This window comes from Mustela nivalis, assembly GCF_964662115.1.
Source record: "Mustela nivalis genome assembly, chromosome: 19".
NCBI lineage: Eukaryota > Metazoa > Chordata > Mammalia > Carnivora > Mustelidae > Mustela > Mustela nivalis.
Window position 1 is genome coordinate 31,940,940 of NC_139038.1, and position 17,095 is coordinate 31,958,034.

At 48.9% G+C, this 17,095-nt stretch overlaps 1 protein-coding gene across 2 annotated transcripts in view; it reads left to right on the plus strand.

Moving 5' to 3' along the window:
• Nucleotides 1–17,095, plus strand: part of GRIN2A (glutamate ionotropic receptor NMDA type subunit 2A) — a 373,499-nt gene that overhangs the window by 326,374 nt on the left and 30,030 nt on the right. For both annotated transcript variants that reach the window (XM_082714121.1, XM_082714122.1), the window contains exon 12: nt 10,363–10,550. In XM_082714121.1, the coding sequence (XP_082570247.1) occupies nt 10,363–10,550 (188 nt within the window). The remainder of the gene's footprint in view (nt 1–10,362; nt 10,551–17,095) is intronic.

Genomic DNA, 17,095 nt, shown 5'->3' on the forward strand with positions numbered 1-17,095 from the left:
CTGGGAGAGATTTCCCCGAGCGAGAGAAATATTAATTAATTTAACTGTCATTGCTCTGCATTTTCATTATCCTTGGGCTGGCCCTGGAGCCCCTACAGGAAAGAGCTATTTTTCAAAAGCTTGCTGATACCATCTTCGTAGACCGATTTGTTGAGAACGCCGTCCTCCGCCATCTCAAACATCTGTGCCCTGAACAGCACTGCTTTCCTTCACTTTAAGGCATGTTTTTATCTGGTGGACAGCACAGTCCCTCTTAGCCACTTGGTGTTTTTTTTCCCTCGAGCTACGCCTAGCTTCAGAGCTCAGTGTAGCATCCTCTGTTAGCAGCTGCGGGGAGAGCGTATGTCCTGACTGTCTGCTCCCTGACTTTCCCTACGGCCGTAGCCTCGAGCCCACCTCTGAATTCCCTTAACTCAGACTGCTTTATCCGTATGTTTAAACCTCATTGTGTCGCAGTTGGAAAAAGCTACGTGAATTGCTTTGGGAATTAAGCGAGGTGTTTCTAACTAACAGATAACATTTATGGGGCGCTTACCTACATGCCAGGTAGTGTCCCAAATGTTGTGTCTGCATTATTTAAATCTCACAGCAACCCTAGGAGACAATGACTGTGATGATTTTCCCCATTAACAAAGGAAGAATCAGGCACGCAGAGAGTAGGTAGCTTGTCTGGGTCACATGTGCTGTGGGGCCCCTTTTTTGAGCCACAAGTTAAAATACATATGAACAAGTTAAAATACATATGAACATATGAACATCCCCATCACACGGCCCGGTTAGTCGCTTTCTAGTGGCCCACTAGTGTCCAAAACCCAGAACCAGTTTTATTCATACTTGAACCTTAAAATGCCTTTTGTTTCCCTTGAACATCTTAATGCTGTTTTCAAAGGGGGCGATATTTCTCTTTCCATTGAGAGGCGGAGAAGAAAGGAATCCACGGACCAAACCAACCCCCCCAAAAGGATGCATTTCTTATATCGGGGTCCACATGGTTAGAACTTCCTCCCCGAGACCACGACGGGGCGTGAGCTCCCTGGCCGATTCTCTCTACCCAGGGACTGCCTCTTCTTACCAGCCGCTGGACTCCCACGGAGACTTTGAATGTATAATCTCATTTCCTCCCGCTTTGACTCGGCCAGATAGGCCTTCTCTCCCATTTTACGGAAGAGCAAATTAAGGCTCACAGAGCAGAGGCAGCTTATCCAAAGGTTAAGTGAGTCGGCAGAGCTGGCGTTCAAACTTAACCCAACATCTCTTTCTACCCGTAAGTGCTAACTCTCTGCTTGTCCTGATGAGCGAACAGCTCTGGGAGAGTTGGACGTCTTTGTCCTGAGGCTGGGGGGCCGGACCACAGAGGCAGGGGCTGGTAAGCTTCAGAGCTGGGATCCAAGCAGCCGCCAGCACCCGTGCGCCCTTAACCACTAGGCTGTATTCCTTCTCGTTGAAAAATTCTCACTGTAAAAAACCACACATACAGAAACATAAGCCTCCCTTTGACCGTGACCCAGTTCCAAACCACCACTCCTGCCCCACCCCCAACACACAGCCAGGTAGGCCCTGGTATCTGGTATTACATGCCATTTCTCCCAGACCTCTGTTGGACGCATTTGCATATATGTCTCTGCACACATAATTACCAGTACGATGCTGTCCGACTCGGAGCAGAATACCAGAGTTTGGTGTTCAATTAATAATACGCTGTGAATGGTCTTCAGTATCCGTCAGTGTGCTTTTGCCTTCATTCTCTCTGACCGCGGGGACGATTTCTGTCGTATATGTGCATCATGGTCTGTCTGACCATTTCCCTGTGTGGACTGTGGGTCATGTGGCTGTGTTAGAAATCCCGACGGGTTCTCTGTGCAGATCTGCAAGTAGTTCCTCCGCACGATCGCAAGGAGTAGAGTTTCTGAGTCTGAGTATTTATATACCTTCTTGAACAGCGTTAGTCTTACTCAGCTGATTGACTGATTTAGTTATTTTCTGAGTAGTCTCTTGGTATACAACGTGAACTTTGGAAGGAGAAATCAGTGGCCTCACATCCTGGTGATAATGACTAGCTGTGTGACCATCGGGAAATAAATAACCTCTCTGAGCTCTTCCCACATCTGTACAATCCTTGTCCCCTGGAATTAAACAAATTGACTTTACGGAAAGTACTTGGCACTGTATCTTGACACATGCTAGCTTTTTATCATATGTTGATTCTTTTTCAATTCTTTCTTTCATTTTCATGTTTTTTGGTCTCCGAGATGCCCCCATCCTTCAGTTCTGATGTGGACAAGTTCAGCAGGATCATGGTCCTGTGCTCTCCTACCAGCAGTACAATGTGATGCTTTCACTGCACATCCTGGGTTCAAATCCCTCTCTGCTAACGTCCAGCCGTGGGACCTTGGAGAAGTTAGTAAACCTCTTAGACCCCAGTTTTCCTATTTAAAAAAATGATTCTCATTTTGGCTCCTCTGCTTAGGAGAACGTTGTAGGGTTAAATGAGATATGCAGGGGAACAACATAGTGTCTGGCGCCAAGGGAACATTCGAGAAAAATCTGAACAAACATTTTTGAGCATTCTTTTTTTTTTTTTAAGATTTTTATTTATTTATTTGACAGACCGATCACAAGTAGGCAGAGAGGCAGGCAGAGAGAAAGGAGGAAGCAGGCTCCCCTATGAGCAAAGAGCCTGATGTGGGACTCGATCCCAGGACCCTGGGATCATGACCTGAGGCGAAGGCAGAGGCTTTAACCCACTGAGCCACCCAGGCGCCCCTTGAGCATTCTTTATCATAGACCATGGAATCCTCAGTAGAATGGTTAGCATGATCCCATCCCTTGAAGAGTGTCCTCTAGGGAACTCTGTAGAAAAGACTGATGTTCCAGGAGCAATCAGTACTTTCCCAATGTCTGAACGGGTTGTAGGGTGAAGGAAAATCGCATTTGCCTAGTGCCTAACAATTCACCAAATGCATAGCCATTACTTCCTGCAGCCACGCAGGAGAGACTGCTTCCTTCCGGGCAGGTGGGGAAATCAAAGGTTATTGAGAGACGCAGACTCATCCGACATTGGTAGAGATCTTGGGGCCTCAGTTTCCTTATTCTGAAAAAGTGAAGGACAGCGTTACACGAGCTACCAACTCCTTCGACGCGATTTGTTTGGGTCCAGTGTTATACTTAACAGAAACAAAGCAGGGATTTGCTCTATTTTTTTAAAACTGTCTCTTACTTTTGAGGTTATGACTCCATAGGCAAAGGGTGCACGGTGTGTCCCATGTTGGCTTTCGTGTTCTCTCTCTCTCTCTCTCTCCATGAAGCCCATCTCCCCTTTCTTATTTCTTACTGTGTGTGTCCTTCTGACTCACCTTCCCCATCTCTCTGACTCCCTCTTTTCTCGTTCTTTCTCTCTGTCCTCCTGTTTTGCTTGGTGCCTGTTTCCATCCGTATCTCTGTCTCCCTTCTTCTCTGCCTTTCTCTGTCTCACTAAGAAGGTTCTCAGTGAAAAAAATAAATATTAACCATCGGTCTTTTTTTTTTTTTTTTAAGATTTTATTTGACAGAGATCCCAAGTAGGCAGAGAGGCAGGCAGAGAGGGGGGGGGAGCAGGCTCGCTGCTGAGCAGAGAACCCGATGTGGGGCTCGATCCCCGGACCCTGAGATCATGACCTGAGCGGAAAGCAGAGGCCCAATCATTGGTCTTTTCTAAACCCAGTTCACAGCGACTATTACCAGTGGACGTGATCGCTGCAAATTAAACTGACAACCATTAAAAGCACACAGGGTGAAACTGGTTATTGACTAAAAATCCCTAGGTGACCCCAGTCTTCCTCAGCCAGTTGGGATCTCCACACCGTTCTGACTCAGGAGAACGGAACGTGGTGGAAATAATAACCACGCAAGAAACTCCGAATGGCAGCAGCTATCAACTAGTAAATTTTGTTGTGGCCCCGACGCTGATCAGTGAGTCAGATCCTCATAAAATTCAAATACTAAGGAATATGTCCCAGTGAACACGGTTTCCAAAAAATGCTGGACACTATTTAGGCCACGGGAGACATCGATTTAAGAATTAGCTTAGCTTAAGGGTGTTTGTGAAACAAAAACTAAAACCCCAAAAGCATCCTTGTCCATGATTTTACGGCTGTGTCCACGAACTCGGAGTCCAAATGTGACTCCAAACCATTCTCCTACAGCCAGTCTTAGGCCATCCCGTGCTGGCAGCAGGTACGGTCTCTGCGCACGCTGTCCCCTCCCCAGGCGGGCACTTCCTAAGGTTGTCATGCCTCAGTGGTGCCCCTTATTGGGCCAGTGAATGCTCTCCACCCCTTAACAGCTTTGTACCTGGGGTCTGGTGGCAGGACCACAGGGTCCCGGCTTCTGTGAGTGATGATGTCATACTTCCATCTTTACCCACCTAGCAGCCACCTCCCCACCCCCCCTACTCCCCGCGGGAGAGAGGTGTCAGTTCCCCGTCTTAAAGCTGAGAGAACCGAAACTCACAGAGGTCCCAGGACCGGGGCTCCTTCACGGAGCTGACAGAGTGACCCGAGCCCCCTCCAGTGTTGCCCCATCGTGCTGATTGGTTTAAATTGTTGGCTGAAGCCGTTCCCTTCTCCACAAGGCTCTGATGGGACCTCGAAAACTATGTTCAGAGGGATTTAATTTTCATAACACTTTAGACCATAGACACTTTAGACACAAGCGTGCGCGCGCGTGCACACACACACACACACGCACGCACACATGCCCGTCCACACTCCAGTTTCATTAATTCATCAGAACAAGTCAGTGTCTTGTTAAAGGCTTCTTGAATGTTAATGAATGAATAATTAACTTTAACTATATAATTAGCCTTTAAATGTGCAGAGACCCCCCAGAGAGCATCTGAAAACATGCATAAGGAGATGATGAGCTAAAACCGGAAACTTTTGATTAGGAAATGTCAAGCTGCCCCAGGATACACGTCCCTTTCCCGTGAAGGGGGCCATGCCTGGACTCCAGGCCCCGGCCGGCCCTCATGCAGGGCGATGGCTGGTTCACCCTCAGACTGCCTTGGGGCTGTGAGTGAACTTTCAGGCCATCACACAGGTACACGAGAGACCAACTGAAGTGACAGGGTCAGACCGACACCGGGGAAAGCTGGTGCAGCTCGTGAGAGCTGTCGAAAACTCCAGCAAAAAACCGCGGGGTTAACGTCGCATGGGGCGCCCGTGACTCTGATTCCTCCATCCCCCGTACTTGGCTTCTCCGCACGTTTGCAGACAGATTTGATTTCCCCCTCTCCTGCTGAATTACTGTCGTTTTTAATCATTCGCTTTCCTTGAGGACTGCCTGTGACAGGTGGCAGGGAGTGTGATGGCACCCACGGCGCCTCCACGGCGCCCGCCGGGGGCTGTAGGCAGGTCTTGTCCCTGGCACGGCACAGCAGGGCACGGCTCCCTTTCCGTCTCTGGTTCTGTCCCAGCCCCGAGGCGGGGGAGCTGAGGTGTCCTCTCATTTGTCATGGATGTTTGGAGAGAAGAGTCCTCCTTCTGTGGGGAGCGGAGGCAGAGAAGGGGCCCGGGTAGGCCCTCTGTCCCCATCACTGCTCTCACAGCCCCCTCCTTTGAGCCTCCCCTGGCCCGTGGGAGAAGCTTTCAGCCAGGGACAGCCATGGGACACGGGCAGGGGCTGGGAAGCTGGGGACAAAGACGGTGTCCTCTTGAAAAGCGGGAGCAGGACACTCGGAGCAGAGAAGCAGAACCGGCTTCCTTAACCTGGGAGCCCTGAGCTTCCAGCCGACTGCTGTGAGCTCCAAGGCTCCCTCTCCTGCAGGGCCCTCCTGTCATCCGGGGTGCTGCAAACCGGGGTGGGAGGGGCCGTCTATTTCCGCACTGCAGCCCGAAGCATCCCTGTCTCCCGCGAGCTCCGCTCCAGGCCCCTGGATGCCTGTGGTCTGCGTGGGACTTTCATTTCTCCTCCCTACCCTCCACCCTCAACAAGAAGCTATGGCTGTCTATGCCTCAAGGTCTCTTGAAGGCAGGTGTAGGATGTGCTGGGGGCAAGAGAAGGTCTCTGCAGGGGTGCCTCTGGACCGCCCAGGGCTGTGCATGCACCTGTTGGGAAGGAGACAAAGTTGAATGACCCATCAAAGCTCTTCAAACCCGGCAGCTCTGTTCTCATCCAGCCGCCTTCTTCCATTTCACTGGGCTTGACTTAGAGCTGCAACCCCCGGTCTGAATTTCCTAAGCGATAGACTGAGTTCCCTTTGTTTATCCCCATAAGCATCATGGACGTCATGGTCACAGCGGTCATGGCCACTGGCATCAGACTGTGGAAGTCCAGATATGACAGTGACCCCTATAAGCTCGGTGGTAGCGTTGCGTCCCATGATCACTTGGTGACTCAGTTTCCTCATCCGGCGGTCGGGATGGCGGTGGCACAGCCAGTGGGATGAGATAATGGGTCACAGAGCATGCGTAGAACGTCGTGGCAAATGCCGTGAGCACTGCCATAAAATCTGAACTCAGCGGACCGCATCCGTGTGTTTTGAGCATTTGTTCGTGCCAGGCTTGTGCTCACGTCTTACTTATATAACGTGTCTTCACCCCCTCTGAGGGCAGAGATGTTCTGCCCCACTTTGCAGAGAGAAGACGGGGGCTCAGAAACACAGGCTCCTTGCTCCAAGCCTTTGACCACAGAGCCCCCTGTTGAGGACACCAGGGCCCTCTGTGGAGGACATCAGCCAGTCTTAGTTTTTTCTTTAACGAGGGGGACATTGTTCTTCCAGTTGAAAAGAGCAGGTAGATCTTTTGGAGTCAGAGCGCGAGAAGACCCAGAGCCCCACCCCCCGAGCCTTCCCTGCTGCTGTCTGCTTAAGAAGCCACTAGCCACGTGTGACCATTTATGTCAGAATCTAAATGAATGCGATGAAATAAAATTAAAACCTCAGTTCCCCATTTGCACTAACCACATTTCAAGTGTGTGATAACCGTATTAGCATAGATACAGAGCATTTCTTCCAGAAAGCTCCGCGAGACGGAGTCTAGCAGTACAGAATTCGGAAGCCATACCGAGGACCTTCGGGCTGCCTCGTGGGGCCTCCTCTGCTCAGAGACAACATAGGAAAATATTTATAATAACAATTGTATGTCTCCCTACTGGACTCTCGTTTGGAACGCACTGTGCAGACAAGCCATGTCTATCAGAGGGTGCTGTGTAAGCCCCGGGATGTTTCTGAACATGCACTTGGAGCTCTCTAGAATCATTGATGAGGGAGAGAAACCCCTATCCCATGGCCCCGAGGTTTTCCTTCATGAACTGTCCTCATTTTGGTTCTGATGCGGCCCCAAGACCAGAGTCAGCCCATGGAGGGCTGACGCACTAGTGGCGCTTCCTGGCCACCAGCCCACCCCAGGCACACCTGTGTAATTGCTTCACTCGTGTCTTTGGTGACGGCCTTCCTTACCTTTGCAAACTTGGCTCCCGGAGAAAACTTGCTTTTTTCTTTCGGCTCATCTGGCTGTATCTCAGCTCACGTGTATTTTGTCAGGAGATACGGTAATGATGTGCAGAAATCAGCGCCTGGCCGTAGATACGGACGTAAGGCAGGGCTGGGCAGTGCTGGTGCCGTTGTGGGCGCAGGTTTAGAATTCCATCCCAGACATGCTTCCGTGGCTGGTGGGTTGACGGGAGAGGGAAAGGTCTTACCGCACGAATCCAAACAGATGGCCTGCAATTTAAATGGCTCTGTGCACGTGTTTGTGTGTATTAGTTTATTTTTTTGAGGAACGAGAAGAAGGGAGTGGAAAGGTCTCTGTAAACCCAGACTCCCAGCATCTCCCTAGCAACGTGGATACGTTGAGGCACTGATGTTGCAAGTACCTAAGCTTCAGACCATCCGTGCCCCGAAGTCTTTGGGAAACAAAGAGCCTCAGTTTCCCCGTGGATAGTCACAGAAGGTGACTGCTGGCTCGCGATATCCGAGTCGCACAGCTGGGTGAGATTCGCAGTGGGCCCGCGGTGATCACTTCATCTCCCAGATGACGACGAAGCTGCCATTCGAGAGAAGGAAGGGACTTTTCCCGAGGTCCCACCATCGTCCAGATCTAGAGTAGAAACCAGATCCCCTCTACCCGCTCCCCCAACTGCTCCTGTCACGCAGGCCCCGCCGTCAGGCACAAACTGCTTTCAGCTCCCCATTCCGCATTTCCACGGCTCCCGGCGTTGCTGGCTGTCCAGAAGGCTGTTGTCCGCTCTGGTTTACCAGCACCATTCAGGAGGTTTCGTTTCCTTCCCCTTCCGCCTGGACGATCTGATCTCCTTTTAATACTCTCCCAGGATAACCCCAAGCCTCCAGGGCTCTGGCCTCGGGAGAAAGGCCGCAGAGGCTCTGTGTTGGTGAGATGGGCCTTGGAGTCTTGTCCCACCTCTCACCATCACAGACACAAAAAAATGAAAATGACGCATGTAGCCATAAACATTCCAAATAGTTTTGTTCCCCTCGGGAGGCCTTCGGCAGCTGTCTCCGAAAGGATGCCACATTTTACCTCCTCTCCCTGCCACTTTTATTTTTCTTCGCTTCGCTGTTTTATGTGTTCTTGTTAAAGAAAGCAAAGCTGTAACGTTGAGAAAGTCCCAGGACACTGAGTAATCTCCGTTTTAGCTTTCCGGCCTCCTTTAGGTCGTCCGCACCCTGTCCCTACCTCGCTCGGAGCCATCCATCCCCACGTGCCAGGATGATCACTTTAGCCTTTCGAAATAACTCTGGAGATTGGAAGCAGTACTCAGGCCCACTGATAGTGACCTTGGTCATGACTGAGTCACAGCCATGCCTTCAGGGGATGATTTGATGCTTGCCTTTTGGGCGTGAGGACCGGGAAAGGCCATGCGGGACTTCTGAGATAGTAACGCTCGATGCCCTATTCTGCATGGTGATTTCCAGGACGCACACATGTGTAAAAATTTATCCCACACTTTATTACACACACATAATACATAAATAAAAAATAAACACATCAACAAAGCGGGGAGAAAACCACTCTGTTTCTGGACATGGACGACATTCACTGTGTGTGGTCTGGAACAAGCAGAGAAGGCTTGGGGGGTTGAAACAAGGACTTGGTGTGGCCCACGGGCCCGTGTGTGTTTGTAAATAACCTCTTATGGGCACAGAGCTCAGTTCATTCATTCATGGGTTCTTGGGGGCTGTCTGTGCTCTGTATGCATTTCCTAGGTCTACAGTAATAAACTACCACAATCGGGGAGGCTTATGCAATGGAAATTTCCAGTCTCATGGTTCTGGAGGCTGGGAGTCTGAGAGGAAGGTGACAGCAGGGCTCTGCGTGCTGGGAAGGCACGAGGGCAGCCTCTGTTCTGGTCTCATCTCGCAGATTCCGGTAGTTGCTTGGCTGGTGGCCGTGTGAAGTCCAGCCTTCACGGTGGTAGTGGTCTCCCTGCGTTGTGTCCATCCGTGGTCAAGTCTCCCTTTTTTTTCCTCATAAAAAATGAGAACATCAGTCACATTGGGTTGGAGACCCCTCCCCCCGTGTGACCTCACGTTCACTAATGACATCTGCAGTGACCTGATCTTCAAATAAAATCCTATTCTGAGGGGCCGGGGGCTAGGGCTGCAACACCTGAATCTGGGCTGACCCAGCAGCAGAGCAGAGGAGCTGTGATACAGACCGTATGGCCCACAGAGTTTATACGATTCTCTTGTCCTTACGGAAAAAGTGTGCCAACCCCAGTTCTAAAAGGGGTGTGTGTGTTGTGCACGCGTGCGTGAATAAGAAACTTGGAAGGCTCTTCCCCGGTGTGTTAGCAGAGATTGCCTCTGAATTATGGAATTATGAGGCAATTTAAATTTTAATTGTGGCTTTGATATGTTCCATATTATTTGGGTTTCTAAAATTATGATGTAGTATTTCTTGTAATGTAAGTCGATCGTAAACATGTTTCCGTTGGGAGAAGGACATCATTCCTCTGCGCTCACTCTCTCTTCCCGCACCCTCCACCAAACTCGCCTGTACCTTTATTTTGGTCTGATGCAAACCTTTCTAAGTAGGCCGCCGTCCTCCACTGTTGGGAGTGCTAAGGGCAAACACGGAGCAGACCAGCAAACTCAACTGTTTACTCACTTGGGCATTAGGATTCTTCATGTCTTTATTTAGCTGCCTCTTGCAACTTGGAGAGAAAAGGTTCTGGCTTTTATCTCGTCATTAAAAATAGATCCTTTGATGACGAGGGCATGGGACGGCCATGAGTCACCCTGTAAAAGTGTGAAAGAAAGTGTGTGGTTCTAGATCGGGCCTCGGGAGCTGGGCCCCAAAATGGTACCCTGCCGTCCACCTGACTCCCTATTTTTTTCTTTTTTTTTTTTTTTGGTCATTGCAGGAAACTGGACGCTTTCATCTACGATGCGGCGGTCTTGAATTACAAGGCTGGCAGGGATGAAGGCTGTAAGCTCGTGACCATCGGCAGTGGGTACATCTTTGCCACCACTGGTTACGGAATCGCCCTCCAGAAGGGCTCGCCTTGGAAGAGGCAGATTGACCTGGCCCTGCTCCAGTTTGTGGGTGATGGTAAGCCCGCGGGGGACCCCCGCTGACTTCCAGGGGACCCGACACCCTTGCACTCTCTCTCGATTTTCCACGGGTCTTCGTGTCCTGCCTTGACTTACTATTTATTGGGTGCCTCTTGCGTGATACCATGGTTTTTTAGGCTGCTTATCATGGAGACCAATTTTAGACAACGAAGTTTTCAAAAGAAACTTATTTTAAGGATGCAGAAGTGTCTATCTCAGTGAATTTAGGAAAGCGTTGAGCAGATAGGTTTAGGAGAAAAATCAGGAGCGGGAGCAATCCTTGGGCCTTGACAGCAGCAATGCGCAGGTCCTGTCCTAGAGCAGCAGTTCTCAGCAGTGGCCGTTTTGTCCCCAGGGGGGCACTTGGCTCTGTCTGGAGACACCTTCGATTATCATGCTTGGGAGGCTGTTTGCTACCGGCATTGGGTGGGGAGAGGTCAGGGATGCTGGCCAACATCTTTTAATGCCCAGGACGGCCCCCTTATCTCAAAACACAGAATTCTCTGACCCCCCGGTGTTGGTAGCCCTGGGGTAGAGAAATCATGACGTCACACGACTAGGCTCCGGTCCTAAACTCTGTTCTCTAAGTTCTAAATTTCAAATTCCAGTAGGACGGTTCCTGATGCCTTGTGAACCAAAGACTCTTTCCTGGACCTGTCAGGAGTGAAGGAGAGGCGATCTCTAGAAAAGGAATATGAGCAGGAATCCCCTGGCTTTCCACTACAGTCTGCCTGCTTCTCCTGCCACAAGAGCATTTCCACCCCCACGGGTCTTCTAGTTTGTGCGGACTGTGGCGTTTATGGATTGGTATTGGGGATAGGGCAGACTATGTCTCCAGCACCATTGCCCTCCGGTTCCTAGTTGACCTCAGCGCCTGGAGTTCCATGACGTTGTGTTCAGGCTCCTGTCCTGGCTCGAATGGCCTGTTGGTTTCCCTCCGAATTGCCGGCACTGAGGCAGGAAAAGCAAAGCCAGCACAGATGGTAGGTTAACCCTGAGAACGTGAGTAAGCGTGAGTGGGCTACCAAAGCTCAAGCCCAGGGCAGACGCTGCATTCAAGGACAGCTGGAGGTCACGTTCAGAGATGGTTGCCCAATAGGCCGTCCCTCCTGGAGCCCGGAGAGGAAATCCGGCAGCTGCTGCGGTCGGATGCAACACTGAAAGGCCCAGACGTTCCTGTACAGTGTGGTAGGAATTTGAACGAGGTGCATATTTCCTTGCAACTTTTCCTTCTCTCTCAGCTCCCAGAATGAAGCCCTTGATGCTCAGAGTGCCATCAAAACATCTAAATGTGTTTTATATTTAACTCCCAAATAAGAACATCTGATCCTCCGAACTCCCCACAGGGCATTTGTACCTTCTTCTGATCCTGAGCCATGTTCTCTGTTGTGTAAGAGTGATTTGTGGCTGCGTCGGTCAGCTCTGGCTGTGAAATCTGAGAGGCGTACCCCACTAGGCGTTTATTTTGCTCGTGGGAGGGCAGGTGGTGTGGAGGAGCTGTGTGTCAGGCTGCGGTGGCCTTGGTGGCTCCGGGCCCCGCTGTGCCCCTGGGGATCCAGTGCGCTGTCTGCTCCGTATGCGTTTATTCTGGGGCTCAGGCCAAAAGGGCAGGAGCTTCCTGGGAGAAGTTCTTTTCTTGCCTGTGTCCCAGGCACAGAGGAGGAGACCCAACTGTACGTGTGCGTTTCGAATCTCTGCTTTGCCGAGGTCACATCTCCCAACACCCTTCTGGCTAAAGCAAGTCAGATGGTCCAGCCCAGGGTCAAGAGATCAGAGGTGTGCTCTGCCTTTTATGGGAGGGGTTTGGAGTTACAGGACAAGGGGTGTGGATACTGCAAGGGGCGAAGAGTTGGGACCATTTCCTCCACCTGCCAGGCTGGTTGCCCAAGTCCCGTTGAACTAGTCAACGAATGAGAGTCTTGTTTCCATCAGTAGGTATCACAAAATCCTGAACTTGTCCTGATCTGATAACCGGCCGTTAAAGGACTGAGTGCAAAAACACATGTTCGGATGAACAGGGGGGGTCGAGAGAGATTTCATTTGACAGGACAATTTTAAACATGGTGGACAGCTGTCAAATAAGTGAGTTCTAACTCTCCTCCTCCTGGGGCTCCTGGCTCTTATTCTGACAGCATCTGCTCGGGAACAGCAACATATTTAGGGAGAAGGATAGGCCAGTCCCCATACTGGATATATTACTGGGATTCTTTATTATTCGTAATAACTTTATGAAGTGCAGTGTTGCTTCTGCACATTTTACAGAGGAGGAAACGGAAGCGCAGAGGACTTGCTAGTAAATGGCAGAGCCTCTCCTGCAGGGGCCTTACTCTGGAAGTGGGTCAATTATGTAAAACTGCTTCAATTAATTCCCTAGGTTGCCTATGGAAGTTGGCTACATAGATCCTCTAGGAAGGAGTAATTTAGTGTCTATCTGAACTAAATCTATTGTCCCACTGAGAGATACGTCTATGAAGGGGGTAATCTTTCTTAGCCTCTGTTGACTTACTGGTAAATGAGCGTATGCAGAAATAGTTACCTGATAAGGTTCGTGCCAGGATGAAATGAGAGGATACATGAAAAGAGCTGAGCTAAGCACAGCAACTGAAAATAGAAACGGTTTAATAAATGTTGGCTATGACGGTCATCTCCATCATCGTTAGCATGACCATCACCATCATTATCATCATGGCATGATCACCAACACTATCACCATCATCACCATTAATACCACCATCAGCATCACCATTATCACCGTCATTATCACCACCACTATCATCATCATCACCACCATTACCACCAGCATCGTCTTGGCCAACATCTTCATCACCATCATCATCACTACCATCATCACCACCACCATCAACATCAACATCATTATCACCAGTACCATTAGCACCAGTTCCATCATCTCCACCATCTCTACCATTATTATCACCATGTTCATCACTACCATCACCACCATCACTATCACCATCTTCATCAACATCACCATCACTATCAACATCACCAGCACCATCAGCACCACTACCATCACCACCATCACTACCATTATCACCATCTTCATCATCACTACCATCTTCATCATCAACATCACCATTATCATCACCATCACTGTGATCACCATCATCATCACCAGCATCATCAGCATCACCACCATCGTGATCACCATCTTCATCGTGATCACCAGCACCACCACCATCACCACCATCACTACCACCACCACCATCTCCATCTTTATCACCAGCACCATCATCACTGCCATCATTATCACCATTTTCAGCAGTAGCAGCATCACCATCACCATCACCACCGTCTTCATTGTTACTATTCTCCACCTCAACCTCGTCATTGTTGTCCATCCACAACTCCAGTGTTCAGCAGAGCCTACTTAGTGTTGTGTTGGTGATAAAAGTATCATGGAAACAAGCTTTATTTTGCTGGGCAGAATTTTTATTTGCCTCTTTGTGGCAAATAAAAAAATACAAAGTAAAGGCCCCCGATAGTCCAGAAGTGCGTTCCTTGTACTAGCAGAGCACCTAGATTCTTACACATATCTTCAGCACTCGCTCATTGCTTCCCTGGTCGCACTGTAGGGATTGGGAGACATGTCTTCTCAGCTTCATCTTTAGAAACCATCTGGAAGCAAAGACTTGGGAGAGAAAATGACATTGCTCCAGGGGGCATCTTAAGTTAATCTTTCCGGAAAGCCATGTCCAATTCTGAATGTCTCTCTAGGAGTAAATACATGAATTAATACAGCTGCATCAATATTTCACTTATCTTACGCAGCTTCAGCAGGATTAATTATGCTCTAAAATTAGACCTGTAAAAAGCACAGTGCTAAGCAGTACCTCATTATTATTCATCCTCCAGAATGGAGTGTTTATCTCTTGTTATAGAGTAGCTTTGGTGGACGATTACGAGTCTAATGAGTGTCAAAAGTGTAAAAAATTTTCCTAATGAGCTGTGTAAATATAACCTTTAAGTGGAGTGTTTGGTTATGGGAGGAACCTCTTACATGAAGCCTGCCAGGCATTTCCCTAGGAAAAGGACTGGTGATTTCCCTTAAGAGGTACACAGGATCCCAGTAAGACCTGACCTTACCTTTTCCTAACTGTTGTGTCCTTTCTGAGACCATGGAGGGCACTGTGGGGATCTCTGGTTCTCAGTACTTCAGTAACCACACTCATGGATACTCTTCAGCATTGATTGTCAGAATCCAGTATTTACTGAGAAACATACTTTTCTAGGCACTGATGTTCCAAGAGGGGGATGTCATGGTCTTTTTACTCTCTCCTTCAAGGAATCTGCAGTCCTGTTGGTTGGCAATGTATGACCTTTAAATAGCTCATCTCAAAATAACATATTTATAATAATTTATATATATGAATTCGTATATACATACAAATAGATATTCTTAGGTGTCTTGGGTAGGTGAGAGAGGAGTCCAAAAGAAATATGCGATATAGGGAGTTTTAATGGAAAGAGAAAAGGCAGAGTAGGTCTCCTCTCTGCCTGCCTCGCTGCCTACTTGTGATCTCTGTCAAGTAAATAAATAAAATCTTTTTTAAAAAAAAAAGAAGAAACATGGGATATAGGGGGTTTTAATGGAAGATGAAAAGGCAGAACAGCTCATGAGGAAAATGATAGTAAGAGTTCAATGGAAAAGAGACTGGGCTAGAGTTCGTATGGCATCATTCATTCATTCATCCAGAAACCAGCCAATCTCTCTTGAGTACCGGGTATGTCCTGGGCACCTAAGAGGTGACACTTGATGAAGAACACAGAGATGAGTCAGTCTGGGACCTAAAAAAAAAAATGGCATTTCTGGCTTCAGAGGAGAGGTTAAATGAGATCTGTTAGGTCCCATCAATCTCAAGGATTTTGTAGTTTTTTTAAAATGTGATCCTGGGGGGCGCCTGGGTGGCTCAGTGGGTTAAGCCGCTGCCTTCGGCTCAGGTCATGATCTCAGGGTCCTGGGATCGAGTCCCGCATCGGGCTCTCTGCTCAGCAGGGAGCCTGCTTCCTCCTCTCTCTCTCTGCCTGCCTCTCTGCCTACTTGTAATCTCTCTCTGTCAAATAAATAAATAAATCTTTAAAAAAAAAAATGTGATCCTGGGATTTGAAGAGACAGAAGAAAGATCATAGAGGTTAAAGCCCTTTTGGTGTGTAGAGGCCAGCAAAAAGATACTGAGAACAAGGTTGTATAATAACATTCAGCATCAAGTGATGCTGAGGAAAAGGAAGGAAACCATTGCTTTTGTACCCATACTCAATGGCCCGGCATGATGCCAAGTAACTCACAAATGTTCTTAGCAACACCTTCGTACGGTATTCTGGGGTACATCTTACTGTCTCCATGTTGCAGAGCAGAAAAATGAGGTTCCATTGGGTTAAGTGAGCTACAGCAGAGCTTTCACAAACTTTGGTATAAACGGGAATCCAGATCGGGGGTGGAGGGGATCGTGTCCACCGCCAGCTTCTGTTCCAGTCCCTCTGGAGTGGGGGAGCCCAAGTTTCTGCATTTCTCCCATCCAAGTACTAACCAGGCCCGACCCTGCTTAGTTTCTGAGATCAGAGGAGATCGGGCTTGTTCAGGGTAGTACGGCCGTAGAAGAGTTTCTGCATTTCTAACAAGCTCTAGGGGATGCTGAAGCTGCCAGTCTACGGATGTCACCCTGTATGGGTATTTTTTTTTTTTTTAAGGTTTAATTTATTTGACAGAGACCACAAGTAGGCAGAGAGAGAGAGGAGGAAGCAGGCTTCCTGCTGAGCAGAGAGCCCGACACGGGGCTCTGTCCCAGGACCCTGAGATCATGAGCCAAATGCAGAGGCTTAACCCACTGACCCACCCAGGTGCCCTCTTGTATGGGTTTTTACAGCTCACGTAACGCCAGTTCTGATCGTCTTTCCATTAAACCATGCTCTGGGGAAAAAAAGTCTTGGTTGCTAGTGGCCAGATCACCTTAGCTATAAATAATACGCTCTAGCCCTGAGAGGCATTTAATCTTCTTCTTTGTACTCTGCCCGGTTTTCGTGGTTGTTGGTTTATTTTTAAACACAGAAATACATTACTTGCCCCTGGTAGCTCATCTGAATTCACGGAGCAAATCCAATCAAATGTATGTATGTATCATATATCTTTATAACGTACCATACGCCCGCATTCTGCTGCTAACGTCGTAGGAATAGGGCGACTCGCCCAACCCCTCTTGCTGAGACGCGCCCCGTTCAAAACTAGTTAGTGACCCCGGTTATATCCTGTTTGGGCAGTATGACAGCATATGCGAAATATCTGAAAGATACCATATATGTCATTTCAGCTGGATAGGTCCCTGGGGGCCCCTCTGGCCATTTGCACTGCAACTTTGCATGTAATTGTTGTAAAGACTCACCCAGATCGGTAACACAGTGGACGGGACCACTCTGGAGCTCTGCTCTTGTACGTATAAGGCCCTTTCTGCAGTAGGACTCAAGGGCTTTGGAAACCACGGCTCCAGGATTAGCAACGCTTATGCTCACCGATCGTGGAGCGGGGCGTGC